General features: G+C 41.1%; 1 protein-coding gene across 6 annotated transcripts; it reads left to right on the forward strand.

Annotated features, from left to right (window-relative positions):
• Positions 1-1493: 1493 nt before the first annotated feature.
• On the forward strand, positions 1494-19216 carry LOC110523967 (alpha-synuclein). Of its 6 annotated transcripts, none has more exons than XM_021603151.2 (6): positions 1494-1674; positions 2341-2486; positions 2735-2764; positions 5254-5396; positions 11554-11631; positions 18675-19216. In XM_021603151.2, the coding sequence occupies exons 2-6, from the start codon at positions 2366-2368 to the stop codon at positions 18693-18695; spliced, it is 393 nt and encodes a 130-aa protein (XP_021458826.1). In that variant the 5' UTR covers positions 1494-1674; positions 2341-2365; the 3' UTR covers positions 18696-19216. The 6 variants fall into 6 exon arrangements, with proteins under 6 accessions (XP_021458826.1, XP_036833596.1, XP_036833595.1 ...); XM_036977701.1 differs by having other exon boundaries at positions 1501-1693; positions 2341-2468; XM_036977700.1 differs by having other exon boundaries at positions 1501-1674; positions 2341-2468.
• Positions 19217-19496: the final 280 nt, after the last annotated feature.

Below are 19496 nucleotides of genomic sequence, written 5' to 3' on the forward strand. Positions count from 1 at the left end.
GCAGAGATCTACAGCTGAGGTGGGAGACTCTGTCCATAGGACAACAATCAGTCGTATATTGCACAAATCTGGCCTTTATGGAAGAGTGGCAAGAAGAAAGCCATTTCTTAAAGATATCCATAAAAAGTGTTGTTTAAAGTTTGCCACAAGCCACCTGGGAGACACACCAAACATGTGGAAGAAGGTGCTCTGGTCAGATGAAACCAAAATGGAACTTTTTGGCAACAATGCAAAACGTTATGTTTGGCGTAAAAGCAACACAGCTGAACACACCATCCCCACTGTCAAACATGGTGGTGGCAGCATCATGGTTTGGGCCTGCTTTTCTTCAGCAGGGACAGGGAAGATGGTTACATTTGATGGGAAGATGGATGGAGCCAAATACAGGACCATTCTGGAAGAAAACCTGATGGAGTCTGCAAAAGACCTGAGACTGGGATGGAGATTTGTCTTCCAACAAGAGAATGATCCAAAACATAAAGCAAAATCTACAATGGAATGGTTCAAAAATAAACATATCCAGGTGTTAGAATGGCCAAGTCAAAGTCCAGACCTGAATCCAATCGAGAATCTGTGGAAAGAACTGAAAACTGCTGTTCACAAATGCTCTCCATCCAACCTCACTGAGCTCGAGCTGTTTTGCAAGGAGGAATGGGAAAAAAATTCAGTCTCTCGATGTGCAAAACTGATAGAGACATACCCCAAGCGACTTACAGCTGTAATCACAGCAAAAGGTGGCGCTACAAAGTATTAACTTAAGGGGGCTGAATAATTTTGCATGCCCAATTTGTCAGTTTTTGATTTGTTAAAAAAGTTTAAAATATCCAATAAATGTCGTTCCACTTCATGATTGTGTCCCACTTGTTGTTGATTCTTCACAAAAAAATACAGTTTTATATCTTTATGTTTGAAGCCTGAAATGTGGCAAAAGGTCGCAAAGTTCAAGGGGGTCGAATACTTTCGCAAGGCACTGTAGTTACTGTACCACAAACACATCTTCTGTTGGAAAACTTCCATAGCACAACTGAGTTACACGAGTGAGTGAGTGAGTGAGTGAGTGAGTGAGTGAGTGAGTGAGTGAGTGAGTGAGTGAGTGAGTGAATGAGTGAGTGAGTGAGACAAGGAGAGACAGAAAGAAAGAGAGGGTGGAGAGAGAGAGACTCCGACTGGGCCCCCAGGGTGGTCCACAGGAAGTGGCAGGGCAGGGGTGGAGGAGGGAGAAGGGGGGGGGGGGCGAGGATTATGAGGGTGAGGGTGAGGATGAGGGGAGGGAGAGGATGGAGGAAGAAATAAAGGGGAGGGAAGTGGGTGATCAGACACAGATGCTATTTGTGATTACAGTGTGTAATCAGTGTGTAAGCATCATCCTCTCCCATGATGCTTGTTATCCATCCAAGATCCACTGTCACCATAACTGATTGAATGAGATGGGTAATGGAGAGGAGAGGGGAGGGGAGGGGATGTGTGTGGGGCGGCGCACGAGGTGGTGGGATGCAGACAGTAAAGCAGCCATTCTATCTCGAGCTCTCCCAGCATCAGCACCACGGAATTACGAGCAATCTCTGTCTGCTTCTGAAACGGAGAAGAGTATCGGTTTCAAACCTGCAGGGCGAAATCTAGACAAGGCGACACGGATTTCAGTGTCGAAAGGGGAAGTTGGAAGGCAAATAACAGGTGCGCAAACAATCCACAGGTTTGTAGCAATTCGAATGCCATTTTTTCAACACCAGTCAATTTTGTTTCAGAATTAATTATTCTCAATAAACTACAATTGTTATAATTTCCCTTCTCTATGAAAATGTAAGACCGAGCTGGTGTCGGAATTGTTCATGATACAATTAGGCTTGAGACATCGTTTCTGGAGGACAGATGTGATGTGTGCTGCCAACAGGTGTGGTAGACTAGGTTTAACCTAGTCGGAATCACCAAGGCTTCTAACGAGAAATACCTGGCTCTTGTTGTCCATAATCATTGTCATGCATGTAAAGGGGAATTGGAATACATGTTAAAGTGATGCTCCAGAACTTATGTATATATTTCAGCCAGTACTTTTGAATGTAGTGCAATTCATGATATGTTACGAATCCAATTCGTATGATATGTTACGAATCCAATTCGTATGATATGTTACAAATTTGCTGTGATTAAGATCCCAGACTGCGTCTATAAACGACATTAACCTGCCGAGTCTGTCAAAAGAAAGAGAATGGTGGGAGGTGGCATTTCTGCAAAACCCTAACCTCCTCCTCCTTCCCATCGTAACGCCACCGGTTACCGAGATAGAAGTTCTAGAAGTTCTTCACGGCACTGACTGCACTGCCCGGTTTGACATTTCCACAGCTGTCGCTGTGTCATTTTGGACACCATGGACGCGCTAATGAAGGGGTTCTCGAAAGCCAAGGATGGGGTCGTGGCAGCAGCGGAGAAGACGAAGCAGGGAGTAACTGGGGCGGCTGAGATGACAAAAGGTGGCGTTATCTTTGTCGGTAGGTCTTGACAATTGTAGCCGACCTGCTCTTTCCTTTAACTTGCTTTTTAAATCATTGCTGAGATGTCGAATGCTAAGTGTTGCTGAGATGAGATGCTGAGATGTTGAATGTTAGAAATGATGTACGAGCATGGTTAATCAGACCATGTAAAGAGATCATTTTATTGAATGACAGTGGTCCCATTGACATCAATGGGATGTTAAATATTTGTCACCCCTCCTTCACGTTTTTGTTCTTTTTCATAGGCAACAAAACAAAGGATGGAGTCACAACAGGTAGTCTACATGTCACCATTACCAACATTACTCAGTTGAGTACAGGCTTAACTGAATTACAGCAGAGACAGAATACGATATGGAATTGTATTGAATAGTTGGGGTAGGCCTTGTCTCCGAGCAATGGTCCATAGAACGGGGTTCCGATGATGGGCCTTCAGGTTATTATGCTGGTGGTGGTGGGGAGCTGGAAGGTCGTTGGAAGACTGTTGCTGCAAAACATCAAGTCAGAGACAAGGGGTAGGTTGACAAATACGCCCTACATTTATACCTATTGGTTGACAGAAAAGGAAGTGATTATTGCACAAGTGACCCCATAGGTTAATCAGCAAGCGTGGTGGAATTGCCTTAGTGTGCTATGCTCATTGGATGAAGTTAATAGGTGAATGACAGAGCTTTCCACACCTGGATTGTGTAACATTTGGCCATTATTATTTTCAAAATTCTCCAAACTCTGTCAAATTGATTGCTGATCATTGCTAGACAACCGTTTTCAAGTCTTGCCATAGATTTTCCTGTAAATTTAAGTCAAAATTGTAACTCAGCCATTCAGGATCATTCACTATCTTTTCGGTAAGCAACTCCAGTATAGATTTGGCTTTGTGTTTTAGGTTATTGTCCTGCTGAAAGGGGAATTCATCTCCCAGTGCCTGGTGGAAAGCACACTGAACTAGGTTTTCCTCTAGGATTTTGCTTGTGCTTAGCTCCATTCCATTTCTTTTTTATCCTGAAAAACTCCCCATTACTAAACAAGCATACCCATAACATGATGCACCCACCACTTTGCTGGTATATACGAAGAGTGGTACTCAGTAATGTGTTGTATTGGATTTGCCCAAAACGTAACACTTTGTATTCAGGACAAAAAGTGAATTGCTTTGCCACATTTTTTGCAGTATTACTTTAATGCCTTGTTAATTAAAAACAGGATGCATGTTTTGGAATATTTTTATTCTGTACAGACTTATTTATTTTCACTCTGTCAATTAGGTTAGTATTGTGGAGTAACCACGACATTGTTGACCTTCCTTCCCCTTTGTAGTGACTGGGTGTATTGATACACCATACAAAGTGTAATTAATAACTTCACTATGCTCAAAGGGATATTAAATGCCTGCTTTTTTTAACCCATCTACCAATAGGTGCCCTTCTTTGCGAGGCATTGGATAACCTCCCTGGTCTTTGTGGTTGAATCTGTGTTTGAAATTCACTGCTCAATTGAGGGATCTTACAGATAATTGTATGTGTGAGGTACAGAGATGAGGTAGTCATTCAAAAATCATGTTAAACACTATTATTGCACACAGTGAGTCCATGCAACTTATGTGACTTGTAAAGCAAATGTTTACTCCTGAACGTATTTAGGCTTGCCATTACAAAGGGGTTGAAGACTTATTGTCTCAAGACATTTCACCTTAAATATTTGTATTAATTTGTAAAAATTTCTAAAACATAATTACTTTGACATTATAAGGTATTGTGGGTAGGCCAGTGACCAAAGATCTAAATTTAAATCATTAGAGATTCAGGCTGTACACAACAACACACAAAATGTGGAATAAGTTAAGGGATACGAATACTTTCTGAAGGCATTTTCGTCGTTCCACCAATTTGGTGCCTTTTGAGAAGTGTTACTTGGTCCAAAAAAAACATTGATTTCACCTCATTTTAAAATTCTGTCATAAAGAGCACATATTCAACTTAATAAAAAACATGAAACAAAAAGATTATAGTAAATTATAGTAAATGTATTCTTATAAATCATATCTAATTTTATTTGTCACATGCCCTGAATATTTACAAGCCCATATTTATCTGTAAATAGCCCACCCAACTACCTCATCCCCATATTGTTATTTCTTTTTTTTGCTCCTTTGCATCATCATCATCTCTTCTTGCACATTCATCTTCTGCACATCTATCACTCCAGTGTTTAATTACTAAATTCTAATTATTGCGCCACTATGGCCTATTTATTGCCTTACCTCCCTAATCTTACTGCATTTGCACACACTGTATATAGACTTTTCTATTGTGTTATTGACTGTACGTTTGTTTATTCCATGTGTAACTCTGTGTTGTTTGTGTCACACTGCTTTGCTTTATCTTGGCCAGGTTGCAGTTGTAAATGAGAACTGGCTTACCAGGTTAAAGAAAGGTGAAATAAATTAAAATAAAAAATAAATAAAAAAGATTAACCAACACTGCAGTTTTAAGAAAAATTTGTCAAGAAAAAATGTACTTAATAAACTAAAGTAATAAAAAAAGTAACACAATAAAATAACAATAACAAGTTGACCATTTCTTCTTAAATCAGACAGAAATCCCCTTGTGACTGGGAATGGTAGCTTGTTTTTCAGAAATGACTGTCAAAGCAACAAAATAACTAGGGCTTTACAACGAAGGTGAAACTTGGAGAAATGTTAAGATTAAGTGGGTTAAAATCTTCCTAGAAGTGACCACCACATATGTTCTCCCTCTCCTGGTAGTTGCAGGTAAAACAGTGTCTGGCGTTTCCCAGGTGGGCGGAGCCATGGTAACAGGTGTGACAGCAGTGGCTCACAGGACTGTGGAGGGGGCGGGGAATATTGCTGCTGCGACTGGATTGGTCAAGAAAGACACAGCCAAACAGGTGAGAACCTGAGATACCTGACCCATACTCCTACCTTGTTCAATATTTGAAACCATCACTTACACAAACACTTTACAGCTCTCTATCTCTTAGTTTTAGCTCTACCTCTCTCTCACACAACATTTAAATTGAGATGAATGACAAACAAGTGGGGGTTACTTTTTATTCTTATACACATATACAGTGCATTCGGAAAGTTTTCAGACCCCTTGACTTTTTCCACATTTTGTTACATTACAGCCTTATTGTAATAATCAACACACAATACCCCGCTATGACAAAGCAAAAAATTTATATATATATATATATATATATTGCAAAAATAATTATTACCAAAATGCAATATCATATTTACATACGTATTCAGATCCTTCACTCAGTACTTTGTTGAAGCACCTTTGGCAGCAATTACAGCCTTGAGTCTTCTTGGGTATGATGCTACAAGCTTGGCACACCTGTTTTTGGGGTGTTTCTCCCATTTTTCTCTGCAGATCCTCTCAGGCTCTGTCAGGTTGGATGGGGAGCGTCGCTGCACGGCATTTTTCAGGTCTCTCCAGAGGTGTTCGATCGGGTTCAAGTCTGGGCTCTGGCTGGGCCACTCAAGGACATTCAGAGATTGTCCCGAAGCCACTCCTGTGTTGTCTTGGCCGTGTACTTAGGGTCATTGTCCTGTTGGAAGTTGAAGCTTCGCCCCAGTCTGAGGTCCTGAGCGCTCTGGAGCAGGTTTTCATCAAGGATCTCTCTGTATTTTGCTATGTTCATCTTTCCCTCGATCGTGACTCGTCTCCCAGCCCCTGCTGTTGAAACCACCCCACAGCATGATGCTACCACCAACATGCTTCACCGTAGGGATTGTGCCAAGTGTCCTCCAGACGCGACGCTTGGCATTTAGGCCAAAGAGTTCAATCTTGGTTTCATCAGACCAGAGAATCTTGTTTCTCATGGCCTGAGAGTCTTTAGGTGCCTTTTGGAAACTCCAATTGAGCTGTCATGAAGAGTGGCTTCCATCTGGTCAATCTACCATAAAGGCCTGATTGGTGGAGTGCTGCAGAAATGGTTGTCCTTCAAGAAAGTTTTCCCACCTCTGGTGCTCTGTCAGAGTGACCATCGTGTTCTTGGTCACCTCCCTGACCAAGGCCCTACTCCCCCAATTGCTCAATTTGGCCAGATCTAGGAAGAGTCTTGATGGTTTAAAACTTCTTCCATTTAAGAATGATGGAGGCCACTGTGTTCTTGTGGTTTTGCACATGCACTGTCAACTGTGGGACCTTACAAAGACAGGTGTGTGCCTTTCCAAATCATGTCCAATCAATTGAATTTACCACAAGTGGACTCCAATCAAGTTGTAGAAAAATCTCAAGGATGATCAATGGAAACAGGATGAACCTGAGCTCAATTTCTATTCTCATAGCAAAGGGTCTGAATATTTATATAAATAAGGTATTTCTGTAGTTAATTTTTAATACATTTGTTAACATTTATAAAAACCTGTTTTTGCTTTGACATTGTGGTGTATTGTGTGTAGATTGACGAGGGAAAAATAATAATTTAATCAAATTTAGAATAAGGCTGTAACGTAACAAAATGTGCAAAAAGTCAAGGGGTCTGAATACTTTCCAAATGCACTGTAAGAGAGAAAACAGAAGCAACCTTTGCTATTCATTTTAGTCTTGATACCGACATTTCATCAGAACCTATTTCCATCTGAATGCTGTCCTTTCCTTTCAGCACAGCATTTTTCAACCATTTTAAATGTGACAGCTAATTCACTTCTCTTTCCCCCCTGTCAAATGAAGCCTGACCTTGAGTCCTCTGGCTTGTTGCTTTTTCCTTTCTTATCCTCTTCCTCCGGCGTTCTTAGTTCTCTGTCATAAAAAGCAGGATGGATTCTCATTTGTCTGTCTGAAGGTCTGTTTATATAAAGGCAGAGAAAGATCCAGACAGACAGACAATTTGCAGCCCTGATGGTCTCTGAAGATGAAAAATGGATTGTCTCTCTTTCAAAACAAAACTAAACAGAATCGTGGACATATTAAAGTAAAGCTTGCCTGCAATGCTGGCCTTGTAATAGTAGTGATGATTCATCTTCAAACCAACAGCAAAGCAACAAGGTTTCTTCAGTCTGCCCTTCCATGTTCTTCCAATTAATGGGACAATCTGCAATATGTACAGCTGTTCAAATGGTCAATTCAATGAATGACAAAACACCCATTGATTCTTGAGGGAAAAAACTTGCCTCAAGAGTTTAGTAGAACTGAACTCAATCTATGCATTTGAGAATGGTTGCATTTCTCCAGCCCCATCCCTCAGCTTTATAGCAAAAGAAGTGGAGGGGCTGCCATCTGTATGAAAAACAAATGACAGATTGTTGCTTTAACAGTGTTAATCTGCCAAGTGAATTAGCCACCCCAAAGCACCCTGCTGACGTCACAGGTACTCAGCAATCATTGCATTCATTATCTGTATAGTGTCCTTACACACACACACACACACACACACACACACACACTGGCATTATTATTAGAAAAAAATCAACGACATCAATCAGAGAGAAAACCTCACTAATTAGAACAATAACTTTAGCTGCCTTCCTCCTTTGCCTTTGTTAGTTTATGACTAGATTAATAAATTGTTACATGACACACACACATCCGCACACACAGAGGTTAATAAAGTGTTAAATGGGACATAATTCTAGAGGGATTATACAATTAGGCTGTGGTTATGCTACTGAGAGGAAGTTATAAACAAATAGAAGCTCCCTGGGCAGAGAAGAGAACAGTGTACTGCTCAATTGAAGGTTTGTTGAGGAGCTCCTACTGTATGTAGATTTTAGAAGAGGACTGACCACTCCTCATAGCCTGGTTCCTCTCTAGGTTTCTTCCTAGGTTTTGGCCTTTCTAGGGAGTTTTTCCTAGCCACCGTGCTTCTACACCTGCATTGCTTGCTGTTTGGGGTTTTAGGCTGGGTTTCTGTACAGCACTTTGAGATATCAGCTGATGTACGAAGGGCTATATAAATACATTTGATTTGATTTAGGATTTAGAATTTAATGACTGACTGTTAACGAAAATGTTAAACAAATTGAGTAGCTGGCCAGTGTTCACACAGGATTTGGTTCTGGGTTCCAAGATCAAGAACTTCAGAACAATAATTACCGACACACACCCAGAATTGCTACTGATGAATAAGATAAAAGTAGTGGAATTTTTTGCTGCTAAAGGAATAAATATTTTGGTCTGGACAGGGGGCAATTCCATGGAACCACTCTGGTAATCCGAGTAATGTCTTCAGCATTATCTTTCAGCCAATTACAATCTTTGTTTTCTCTGTTAATCGCCTGTGTGTCGACACAATCCCCTGTCCATTTGATTTGTTTTTAAAGACGTTTGATTGTGGCATTTCCTGTGGCCATTGATTGGCTACCTAGCGGTTTATCTCCAAACCCTGTCTAATGCCTAATCGCGTCCTCTGTGTAAAACCTTAACGTGTCCTCCGAGTTTGACAGAAGAAACACAGAAATACAGAAACTACGTCCCAAATGGCACCCTAATTCCCTACATGGGTGCTGTTCAAAAGTAGGAATAGGGTGCCATTTGGAACGAAGCCAGAGATGGTGCACAGAATTGGATTGATCTCATTTAGACAGAGGTGGGTTAGGGAGCAGAGCGATCAATCTACTTTCATCTGGTTGTTCACAGCAGCCAGCCAACTCTCATCAGTTAGTTAGACAGTGTGAGAGATGGGGTGTCTGATGACGAGGGAGGAAGAGCGAGGCTGCTGCCTGTTTGTTTGTTGAATGGAACACCCATCCACCCACACACAAACAACTAGCAGCGCTAGCAGCGATGCTCCGGCTGGTAAATGGATTTGGGCTGGTAAGACAGAACAGAGAACACACCTCACCAGCTCCCGTAGACCGACTCATTGCACTCATGTCACAGATGCTGTTCTGTTGTATGTTCGGTTGTTGAGCCACAAGACAAGAGGAACACAATCAAAATCTTGTTAATGTTTCATATGGGAAAGGCTCAATTAAAAGTGAAAAAATGTATGTATTACAAGTTAATACTTACCTGGATAAGATATTCCAGTTTTTATTTATAATTTCAAATAACTATATCATGGGGCTTCATGGGTTTGGGTTTCTTAAAATTATTAGCAGAATAGAAAATAGCACAGTAGAGACAGTATTTATTGGCCACGGTGGGTGTTGAGAGACGCTGTGTGGTGTGCTTCTTTCTATGTGTGTGTGTGTGTGTGCGTGTGTGTGTGTGTTTCTGGCTGTGCTGCGTGAACAGATGGAGACGCAGTGGGCGGTGTTAAATGGAATGGCAGGAGGAGAGGGCACAAACACACACCTACACATACACACATACAGGAGGAGAGGGCACAAACACACACCTACACATACAGGAGAAGAGGGCACAAAAACACACCTACACACACACACATACAGGAGGAGAGGGCACGGTAATTGCTCTAAGGTTGTCAGCTGGTAGCCATGTCACACACACACACACACACAAACACACACACACACACACACACTAGGAGATGAGTGAAGCTGTATGTGTCACCGGCCTGTATCTTATTAAAGGTCACAACAATGACAAGCACCAATAAATGCCTTGTATTGTAGCACAGAATTTAATGTAATAGGTTTGTTTCCCACAGCCTGCAATTGTTAGCACACTTGTCTTGGAATACACTGAGTGTACAAAACATTAGGAACACCTTCCACCATCAGAACAGCCTCCGTTCGTCGAGGCATGGACACTACAAGGTATCGAAAGCTTTCCACAGGGATCCTGGTCCATGTTGAATCCAATGCTTCCCACAGTTATGTCAAGTTGTCTAAATGGCCATTGGGTGGTGGACCGTTCTTGATACACATGGGAAACTGTGCGTGAAAAACCCAGTAGCGATGCAGTTCTTGACACACTAAAACCGGTGAGTTTGATACCTACTACCATACCCCATTCAAAGGTACTTAAATATGTTGTCTTGCCCATTCACCCTCTGAATGGCACACATACACAATCCATGTCTCAATTGTCTCAAGGCTTAAAAAGCCTTCTTTAACCTCTACAGGATTTCCCAGGACATAGACATGTCTTTTAAGGGCAGAAAGCTTACATTCCTGTTAATCTATCTGCAGTGTCCAATTTACAGTATCTATTACAGTTAAAAAATACAATGCTATTGTTTGAGGAGAGTACACAACAACAAAAAACCTTTTTCATGGCAACTGGTTTGATACATTCACCTCTGAAGGTAAATAATGTACGTACTTACATTCAGTAATGTTGCTCTGATTTGTCATCCTGAGGGTCCCAGAGAGAAAATGTAGCATAGTTTTGTTTAATAAAATCCATTTTTATATTAAAATGTAGGAGCTGGGTTCTACAGTTTCGACCCCTGCTGTCTCTGACTCCACACCCACCCCACCCAGCCATCTAGATGTGTGAAAGTTAGTGTGTAAGCTACTGATCCATCATGTATGACATTCCTAGGAGTGTGTAAACTTACATTTTGCATTACCATATCATTGTTGTTTCTCTATAATGATTTACTTGAAAATGTATCAATTGACCAATTCGGTACATTTGGGCAGACTTGATACAAAATATTGTCCAGTATTGAAATGTGGCTCAATCTGAAATGTTGCACACACACTGCTGCCAAAATCTAAATTGCACCTAAACTGCAATAATACACTATGGTCTTTGTCTTGATGGAACAAAACAATTTTTTTTTGGAATGGTTTGTATTATCTTTTACCAGATCTAATGTGTCATATTCTCCTACATTAATTTCACATTTCCTCAAACTTCAGTGTTTCCTTTCAAATGGTATCAAGAATATGCATATCCTTGCTTCAGGTCCTGAGCTACAGGCAGTTAAATTGGGGTATGTCATTTTAGGAAACACTGAAAAAAGTTTCTGATCCTCTCTTTCATCTACACTGACTGAAGTGTAAGGGTGTAGCTTTCACCTGGATTCATCTGGTCAGTCTATGTCATGGAAAGAGCAGGTGTTTGTAATGTTTTGTGTATACAGCAACCAACTAACAAAAGTGGTCATTGTCTACTGTGGATATTTCCAACACTTCCCCACTGTTGACCTGGTCAGTGAATGTGTGTTATTATTGCAGGATGAAGATACTATGTCTAAAGACTCACCTATCAAGGAGTCACCAGTGGACCCAGAGGGTGGTGATACTGCTGCAGAGGTAGGATATTTACCTACTACTTAAAACATCTTCTAGAGCAGTGGCTCCCAACCTTTTTTAAACGGTGGCACACCTTGTTTTAAAAACAATCGAGATAAAACAGTCAAGATTAGGAAAGGTTTTGGGGCACACCTGAGCATAGGGATGTGAAGAGGTCTTCACGGGTTCAAAAAGTTAGACACGTTCCGAAATGGATCTATGGCTTTCCCACCCAACCCGATATGCATAAATATTACATTTATAAACTAAGACCCGTTCCGAATGGACCCGAGGGTAATCAGACCCATTCCGAAAAGGCTTTTGGAAAACAGAACCAAACAGACACATGACGGTTCGGATGAAAGAGACCCTTCCAGATCCGAGAGTAGAAAGAGAGAGAGAAAGAAACTTCCAACTGGGCACTGCCAGCGCCATCAATAAACAGGTGATATTGGCCAAAAATTACACAGTTCCTTATGTGTCCTTAAACTGCCTATAAGAAATATCAAAACAACAATTTATTGTGTTTCGATGTTAAAAACTTTATAGACTATTGTTGTATTGGTTTTTACTGTCCCAAAACCATAATTGTCCACCTGATTTGAACGCTAAATGCATCAGGGCATTGTATGCATATACAATTGAAGACGGAAGTTTACATACAGTCGTGGCCAGAAGTTTTGAGAATGACACAAATATTAATTTCCACAAAGTTTGCTGCCTCAGTCTCTTTAGATATTTATGTCAGATGTTACTATGGAATACTGAAGTATAATTACAAGCATTTCACAAGTGTCAAAGGCTTTTATTGACAATTACATGAAGTTGATGCAGAGTCAATATTTGCAGTGTTGACCCTTCTTTTTTAAAACCTCTGCAATCTGCCCTGGCATGCTGTCAATTAACTTCTGGGCCACATCCTGACTGATGCCAGCCCATTCTTGCATAATCAATGCTTGGAGTTTGTCAGAATTTGTGGGTTTTTGTTTGTCCACCCGCCTCTTGAGGAGGTTCTCAATGGGATTAAAAGGTCTGGGGAGTTTCCTGTCCATGGACCCAAAATATCAATGTTTTGTTCCCTGAGCCACTTAGTTACCACTTTTGCCTTATGGCAAGGTGCTCCATCATGCTGGAAAAGGCATTGTTCATCACCAAACTGTTCCTGGATGGTTGGGAGAAGTTGCTGTCAGAGGATGTGTTGGTGCCATTCTTTATTCATGGCTGTGTTCTTAGGCAAAATTGTGAGTGAGCCCACTCCCTTGGTTGAGAAGCAACCCCACACATGAATGGTCTCAGGATGCTTTACTGTTGGCATGACACAGAACTGATGGTAGCGCTCACCTTGTCTTCTCCGGACAAGCTTTTTTTCCCGATGCCCCAAACAATTGGAAAGGGGATTCATCAGAGAAAATGACTTTACCCCAGTCCGCAGCAGTCCAATCCCTGTACCTTTTGCAGAATACCAGTCTGTCCTTGATGTTTTTCCTGGAGATAAGTGACTTCTTTGCTGCCCTTCTTGACACCAGAGCATCCTCCAAAAGTCTTCACCACACAATGCGTGCAGATGCACTCATACCTGCCTACTGCCATTCCTGAGCAAGCTCTGTACTGGTGGTGCCCCGATCCCGTAGCTGAATCATCTTTAGGCGACGGTCCTGGCGCTTGCTGGACTTTCTTGGGTGCCCTGAAGCCTTCTTCACAATAATTGAACCGCTCTCCTTGAAGTTCTTGATGATTCGATAAATGGTTGATTGAGGTGCAATCTTACTGGCAGCAATATCCTTGGCTGTGAAGCCCTTTTTGTGCAAATCAATGATGATGGCACGTGTTTCCTTGCATGTAACCATGGTTGACAGAGGAAGAACAATGATTCCAAGCACCACCCTCCTTTTGAAGCTTCCAGTCTGTTATTTGAACTCAATCAGCATGACAGAGTGATCTCCAGCCTTGTCCTCGTCAACACTCACACCTGTGTTAACGAGAGAATAACTAACAAGATGTCAGCTGGTCCTTTTGTAGCAGGGCTGTTTTTTGGGGATTCAGTTCATTTGCATGGCAAAGGGACTTTGCAATTCATTTAAATTAATCTGATCACTCTTCATAACATTCTGGAGTATATGCAAATTGCCATCATACAAACTGAAGTAGCAGACTTTGTGAAAATTCATATTTGTGTCATTCTCAAAACTTTTGGCCACAACTATACACCACAGCCAAATACATTTCAACACAGATTTTCACAATTACTGACATTTAATCATAGTAAAAATTCCCTGTTTTAGGTCAGTTACGATCACTACTTTATTTTAAGAATGTGAAATGTCAGAATAATAAATCAAATCAAATCAAATCCAATTTAATTTGTCACATACACATGGTTAGCAGATGTTAATGCGAGTGTAGCGAAATGCTTGTGCTTCTAGTTCCGACAATGCAGTAATAACCAACAAGTAATCTAACTAACAATTCCAAAACTACTGTCTTGTACACAGTGTAAGGGGATAAAGAATATGTACATAAGGATATATGAATGAGTGATGGTACAGAGCAGCATAGGCAAGATACAGTAGATGGTATCGAGTACAGTATATACATATGAGATGAGTATGTAAACAAAGTGGCATAGTTAAAGTGGCTAGTGATACATGTATTACATAAGGATACAGTCGATGGTATAGAGTACAGTATATACGTATGCATATGAGATAAATAATGTAGGGTAAGTAACATTATATAAGGTAGCATTGTTTAAAGTGGCTAGTGATATATTTACATCATTTCCCATCAATTCCCATTATTAAAGTGGCTGGAGTTGAGTCAGTGTCAGTGTGTTGGCAGCAGCCACTCAATGTTAGTGGTGGCTGTTTAACAGTCTGATGGCCTTGAGATAGAAGCTGTTTTTCAGTCTCTCGGTCCCAGCTTTGATGCACCTGTACTGACCTCGCCTTCTGGATGATAGCGGGGTGAACAGGCAGTAGCTCGGGTGGTTGATGTCCTTGATGATCTTTATGGCCTTCCTGTGACATCGGTGGTGTAGGTGTCCTGGAGGGCAGGTAGTTTGCCCCCGGTGATGCGTTGTGCAGACCTCACTACCCTCTGGAGAGCCTTACGGTTGAGGGCGGAGCAGTTGCCGTACCAGGCGGTGATACAGCCCGCCAGGATGCTCTCGATTGTGCATCTGTAGAAGTTTGTGAGTGCTTTTGGTGACAAGCCGAAATTCTTCAGCCTCCTGAGGTTGAAGAGGCGCTGCTGCGCCTTCTTCACAATGCTGTCTGTGTGAGTGGACCAATTCAGTTTGTCTGTGATGTGTATGCCGAGGAACTTAAAACTTGCTACCCTCTCCACTACTGTTCCATCGATGTGGATAATAGTAGAGATAATGATTTATTTCAGCTTGTATTTCCTTCATCACATTCCCAGTGGGTCAGAAGTTTACATACACTCAATTAGTATTTGGTAGCATTGCCTTTAAATTGTTTAACTTGGGTCAAACGTTTTGGGTAGCCTTCAACAAGCTTCCCACAATAAGTTGGTGAATTTTGGCCTATTCCTCCTGACAGAGCTGGTGTAACTGAATCAGGTTTGTAGGCCTCCTTTCTCCAACACGCTTTTTCAGTTCTGCCCACACATTTTCTATGGGATTGAGGTCAGGGCTTTGTGATGGCCACTCCATTACCTTGACTTTGTTGTCCTGAAGTAATTTGCCACAACTTTGGAAGTATGCTTGGGGTCATTGTCCATTTGGAAGACCCATTTGCGACCAAGCTTTAACTTCCTGATGTCTTGAGATGTTACTTCAATATATCCACATAATTTTCCAACCTCATGATGTCATCTATTTTGTGAAGTGCACCAGTCCTTCCTGCAGCAAAGCAACCCCACAACATGATGCTAGGCTAAACTGTGCGCTTTCCCCCAAATACTACAGTAAATAACAACAACAACTCTAGAAATCTTTGTCAGAGGCTCTAGGCCAGGGCTCACCAAACCTGTTCCTTGAGAGCTATCATTCTGTAGGTTTTCACTCCAACCCTAACATGCAGACCTAACCGCACGCACGCATGCGTCTGCGTGCGCCATTGCACACAAGTTGATTTTGTTCACCCACACCAGATGCGATCAGGACACGCAGGTTGAAATATTAAAACAAACTCTGATCCAATTATATTAATTTTGGGAGAGGTCAAAAAGCATTAAACATTTATGGCAATTTAGCTAACTAGCTTACTGTTGTTAGCTAATTTGTCCTGGTGTACAAACATTGGGTTGCTCTTTTACCTGAAATGCACAAGGTCCTCTACTCCGACAATTAATCCACAGATATAACGGTAAACCAAATTAGTTTCTTGTCATCTCTTCTCCTTCCAGCAGGCTACTTTTTCTTCTTTGGAATTTATATGGTGGTTGGCAACCAACTTTACTGCATTATTACAACTGACCGGAGTGTGGGCCATAGATCATCTTTCAACACCCACGTGGGTATATGCGCCAGCTAAGCAGACGTTTTTTTGACACACACGAGCAGTGTGGGTGCAATGATTGTATAACATGGACGTGATGCGAGCAGTGTGGTCAGCATGTAACCACCCTTTGATAAACTGAAGGGTTAGATAAAACTGGGTTTAGAGCGAAAACCTTCAGGAGGGTAACTCTCCAGGAACAGGGTTCGAGAGTCCTGCTTTGATCTTTTGTGACAATAAAATCAATATTTCAGAGTCTCAAACTGAGTCATTTGCTAGGTTTCCATCCAATTTGCGACAGATTTTCATGCAAATATTCTAAAATCTTCATCAAACAAGATGCACATTTTCCCACCAGTGGTGTTTCCATCAAACTTACTTTTAGTGGATAAAAGGCTGTGCGTTATAACGCAACGTTAGTGCACATAGGGGATGAGAGTCACGTAGTGTGCATAGATTCCCAGGTACCGAATGAAAATATGAATGAAAAAAATAAGTTAAATGGCATACCATCGCATTTTAAAATCTACTGATGGTTTTGCCACAACAACTGTTTCGTTATATAGAAAATGTGCCCACTCTGGTCTTGGCACATGCGCTCTATCCAACAGTTCACAGATACAATGCGGGTAGGCTACCTACGTTATGAGATTAATATGGATAAGAGCGATATTATTTGTATTTGTCAAACGGCAGCCAAGCTTCGATCATCACGTCACCAGAATAAGACTCTAGATATTTATTGGAAAGGAGCATGGATAAGAGCGATATTAGGTGACCTTGTACTTTCACCACCCCTTAAAGTTCATCATCATTTATTTAATCTGTAACCTAATAAACTGCATGCTTTCCCGAGTCTTAGTGGGAGGAACACACAACATATCATCGCATCACTCGGTTTCCACCTCCATTTCTAGCAGAATTAATTTTACAGACACAAAAAGACCCCACCATGTCGAATGAAGACATTTTCTGACTCTGTTTATAAAATTGTAATGGCATTTCATGTTTCTGTCAGACCTGTCATGACATTTTCATCCATTCAGTCAGGAAATTCCTCCATATGAAATGGTTGGATAGAAGCATGGTTAGTGCATCAGCAGTTAATGGTTTACTCCTCATTATCCTGTAACGACTCTTGTTGGTAGAAGGAGACTAAGGCGCAGCGTGGTAGGCGTACATCGTATCTTTATTGATGACACCAAACAAAATAACAAAGTCAAAAAACGAAAGCGCACAGTTCTGTCAGGCTACAGAAACTAAACGGAAAACAAGATCCCACAACCTAATGGTGGGAAAAAGGGCTGCCTAAGTATGATCCCCAATCAGAGACAACGATAGACAGCTGTCTCTGATTGGGAACCACACTCGGTCAAAAATAAAGAAACAGAAGACATAGAATTTCCCACCCGAGTCACACCCTGACCTAACCAAACACAGAGAACAATAAGGATATCTAAGGTTAGGGCGTGACACATCCTCCCCTTTTTAGATAGTCATCCTTTTCCATGTTTCATTCATCAGATTGCTTTACATGGGTTTTTGTGTTAAATTTTTTAATTTGGCTGTTAAGATGGGTGAGGTTCCCATTTCCTCACAATAAGTCCTTTGGGGTTCCATCCACCATCATCATGATCCATCAGCACTATGTGATACGATTTGTTAATTCATCTTATTTTTAACATTATGTACAAATAGGGTAATACTTTACCTTAAGTTACCCTAATACCTATGTAACTACACATTATGTGACCCTTGTATTTAATTTTTGCATTGTCTCTATGCACACTCACAGGACTCTAAACACTCACGCACACTGACACTCCAACACTCACAAGTTTTTCCTGTCTCTACAAACACGTACTGACATACAATCAAAATGGTCCACCACCCAAAGGACATCCAGCCAACTTGACACAACTGTGGGAAGTACTGGAGTCAACATGGGCTAGAATCCCTGTAAAGTGCTTGCGATACCTTGTAGAGGCCGTCATAGTAAATAAGAATTTGTTCTTAACTGACTTGCCTAGTTAAATAAAGGTTACTTTTTTTTAAAGAAATAGAGTCCATGCCCCGACACATTGAGGCTGTTCTGAGGGCAAAAGGAAGTGCAACTCAATATTAAGGTGTTCCTAATGTTTTTACACTAATGTTTTGTACGCTGCTGTTGATCATATATCCTGATACCTAATCACCTTACACCTATACATGTCTACCTCTATCACTTCAGTATTCCTGCACATTGTAAATATGGTATTGGAACTGACCCTGCATATAGCTTCTTATTTTCTGGTGCTCTTCTTATTTCTTATTTTTATTTATTGTGTGTTTTTGTTCTACCTTGTGTTATTTTTAGTGCTACGTTGATATTGATTACTGCATTGTTCTGTTTGGAGCTTGCAAAAAAGGCTTTCCACTGTACTTGTGCACGTGACATTAAAACTTTAAACGTGAAATATCTGTAGTGACATTGTATTAACATGTACTTACATAGTAACTGCTTTCTACATGGTAATAGAGTTTAGTGTTATCAGTTGTTACACAAGTGGTAAAATCATTTCATAATAATTCTAAAAGTAACCTCTCCCCCATCTGTACTTGCAGGAGGATTCCGATGGCTATTAGAAGTACAGCACTGTCAAGTGCCTCATCTCAGAACATTCCAGAACTACTGTAACAATCCAGAATCAACTATCAAAACATTCCATGTCACCCTGCCAAGTCCGGTTGTGCCTCGTTGTGTTCCTTAATGGAGTCTGTACCGTGCGTGTGCGTATGACTCTGTGTGTGTATCTATTAGTGTGTGTGTAACCTGTGTATGGGTGTGTCTTAATGCTTAGTGGGTGTACGCCAGTGTGTGTGTGTGTGTGGGTCAGTGTGTGTCCTGGAGTCTCCGTCAGTCAGTCCTGAGTGGGGTCTATACGCCCATCTTCAGTAACTCCCTCCCACTAAGGCAGCCACCTGGACACAGAAGGGACTACCTTTATGTTCTGTCTATCTGTCTGTGGACTTTGAAGTAAATACAAATACTGTAAACAGGACGGTGTCCGCCCACTCTGCTCCGAGGGTGGGAAAACGCATGTTTTTTTGGTGATGACATGTCACTTCCTTATGTTATAAAATAAATTAAACCAAGACAAATATGATTATTCATGTTCTGAATTGTTCAGTGGAGCCTTTCTCTAACATATCACTAATGATATCCAAGAAGTCGGATTTCCTAACCTAATACAGCCAATAATAAGCACCGCACTCTGTTGACATAGCAAGTTTCTCGTAACAACTTGAGGATTTTACATTTGTTTGGTGGTCGGCTTTGAAAATAAAAAGCTTGGTATACGCTCAGTGCTCTGACATTTCACAGATGTACATTTGTTTTTGTGGGAAATCCCCCAAAATTATAAAAGGAATTTTGAATTAATATGA

The sequence above is a fragment of the Oncorhynchus mykiss genome, chromosome 5 (assembly GCF_013265735.2).
Source record: "Oncorhynchus mykiss isolate Arlee chromosome 5, USDA_OmykA_1.1, whole genome shotgun sequence".
Classification (NCBI taxonomy): Eukaryota; Metazoa; Chordata; class Actinopteri; order Salmoniformes; family Salmonidae; genus Oncorhynchus; species Oncorhynchus mykiss.

Excerpts from the sequence above, each read along its gene's own strand:
- LOC110523967 (XM_021603151.2), top strand. The coding sequence starts at position 2,366 with ATGGACGCGCTAATGAAGGGGTTCTCGAAAGCCAAGGATGGGGTCGTG. Across the intron at positions 2,487-2,734 it reads AGGTGGCGTTATCTTTGTCG|GCAACAAAACAAAGGATGGA; the intron begins GTAGGTCTTGAC and ends TCTTTTTCATAG. Across the intron at positions 5,397-11,553 it reads AGAAAGACACAGCCAAACAG|GATGAAGATACTATGTCTAA; the intron begins GTGAGAACCTGA and ends TTATTATTGCAG.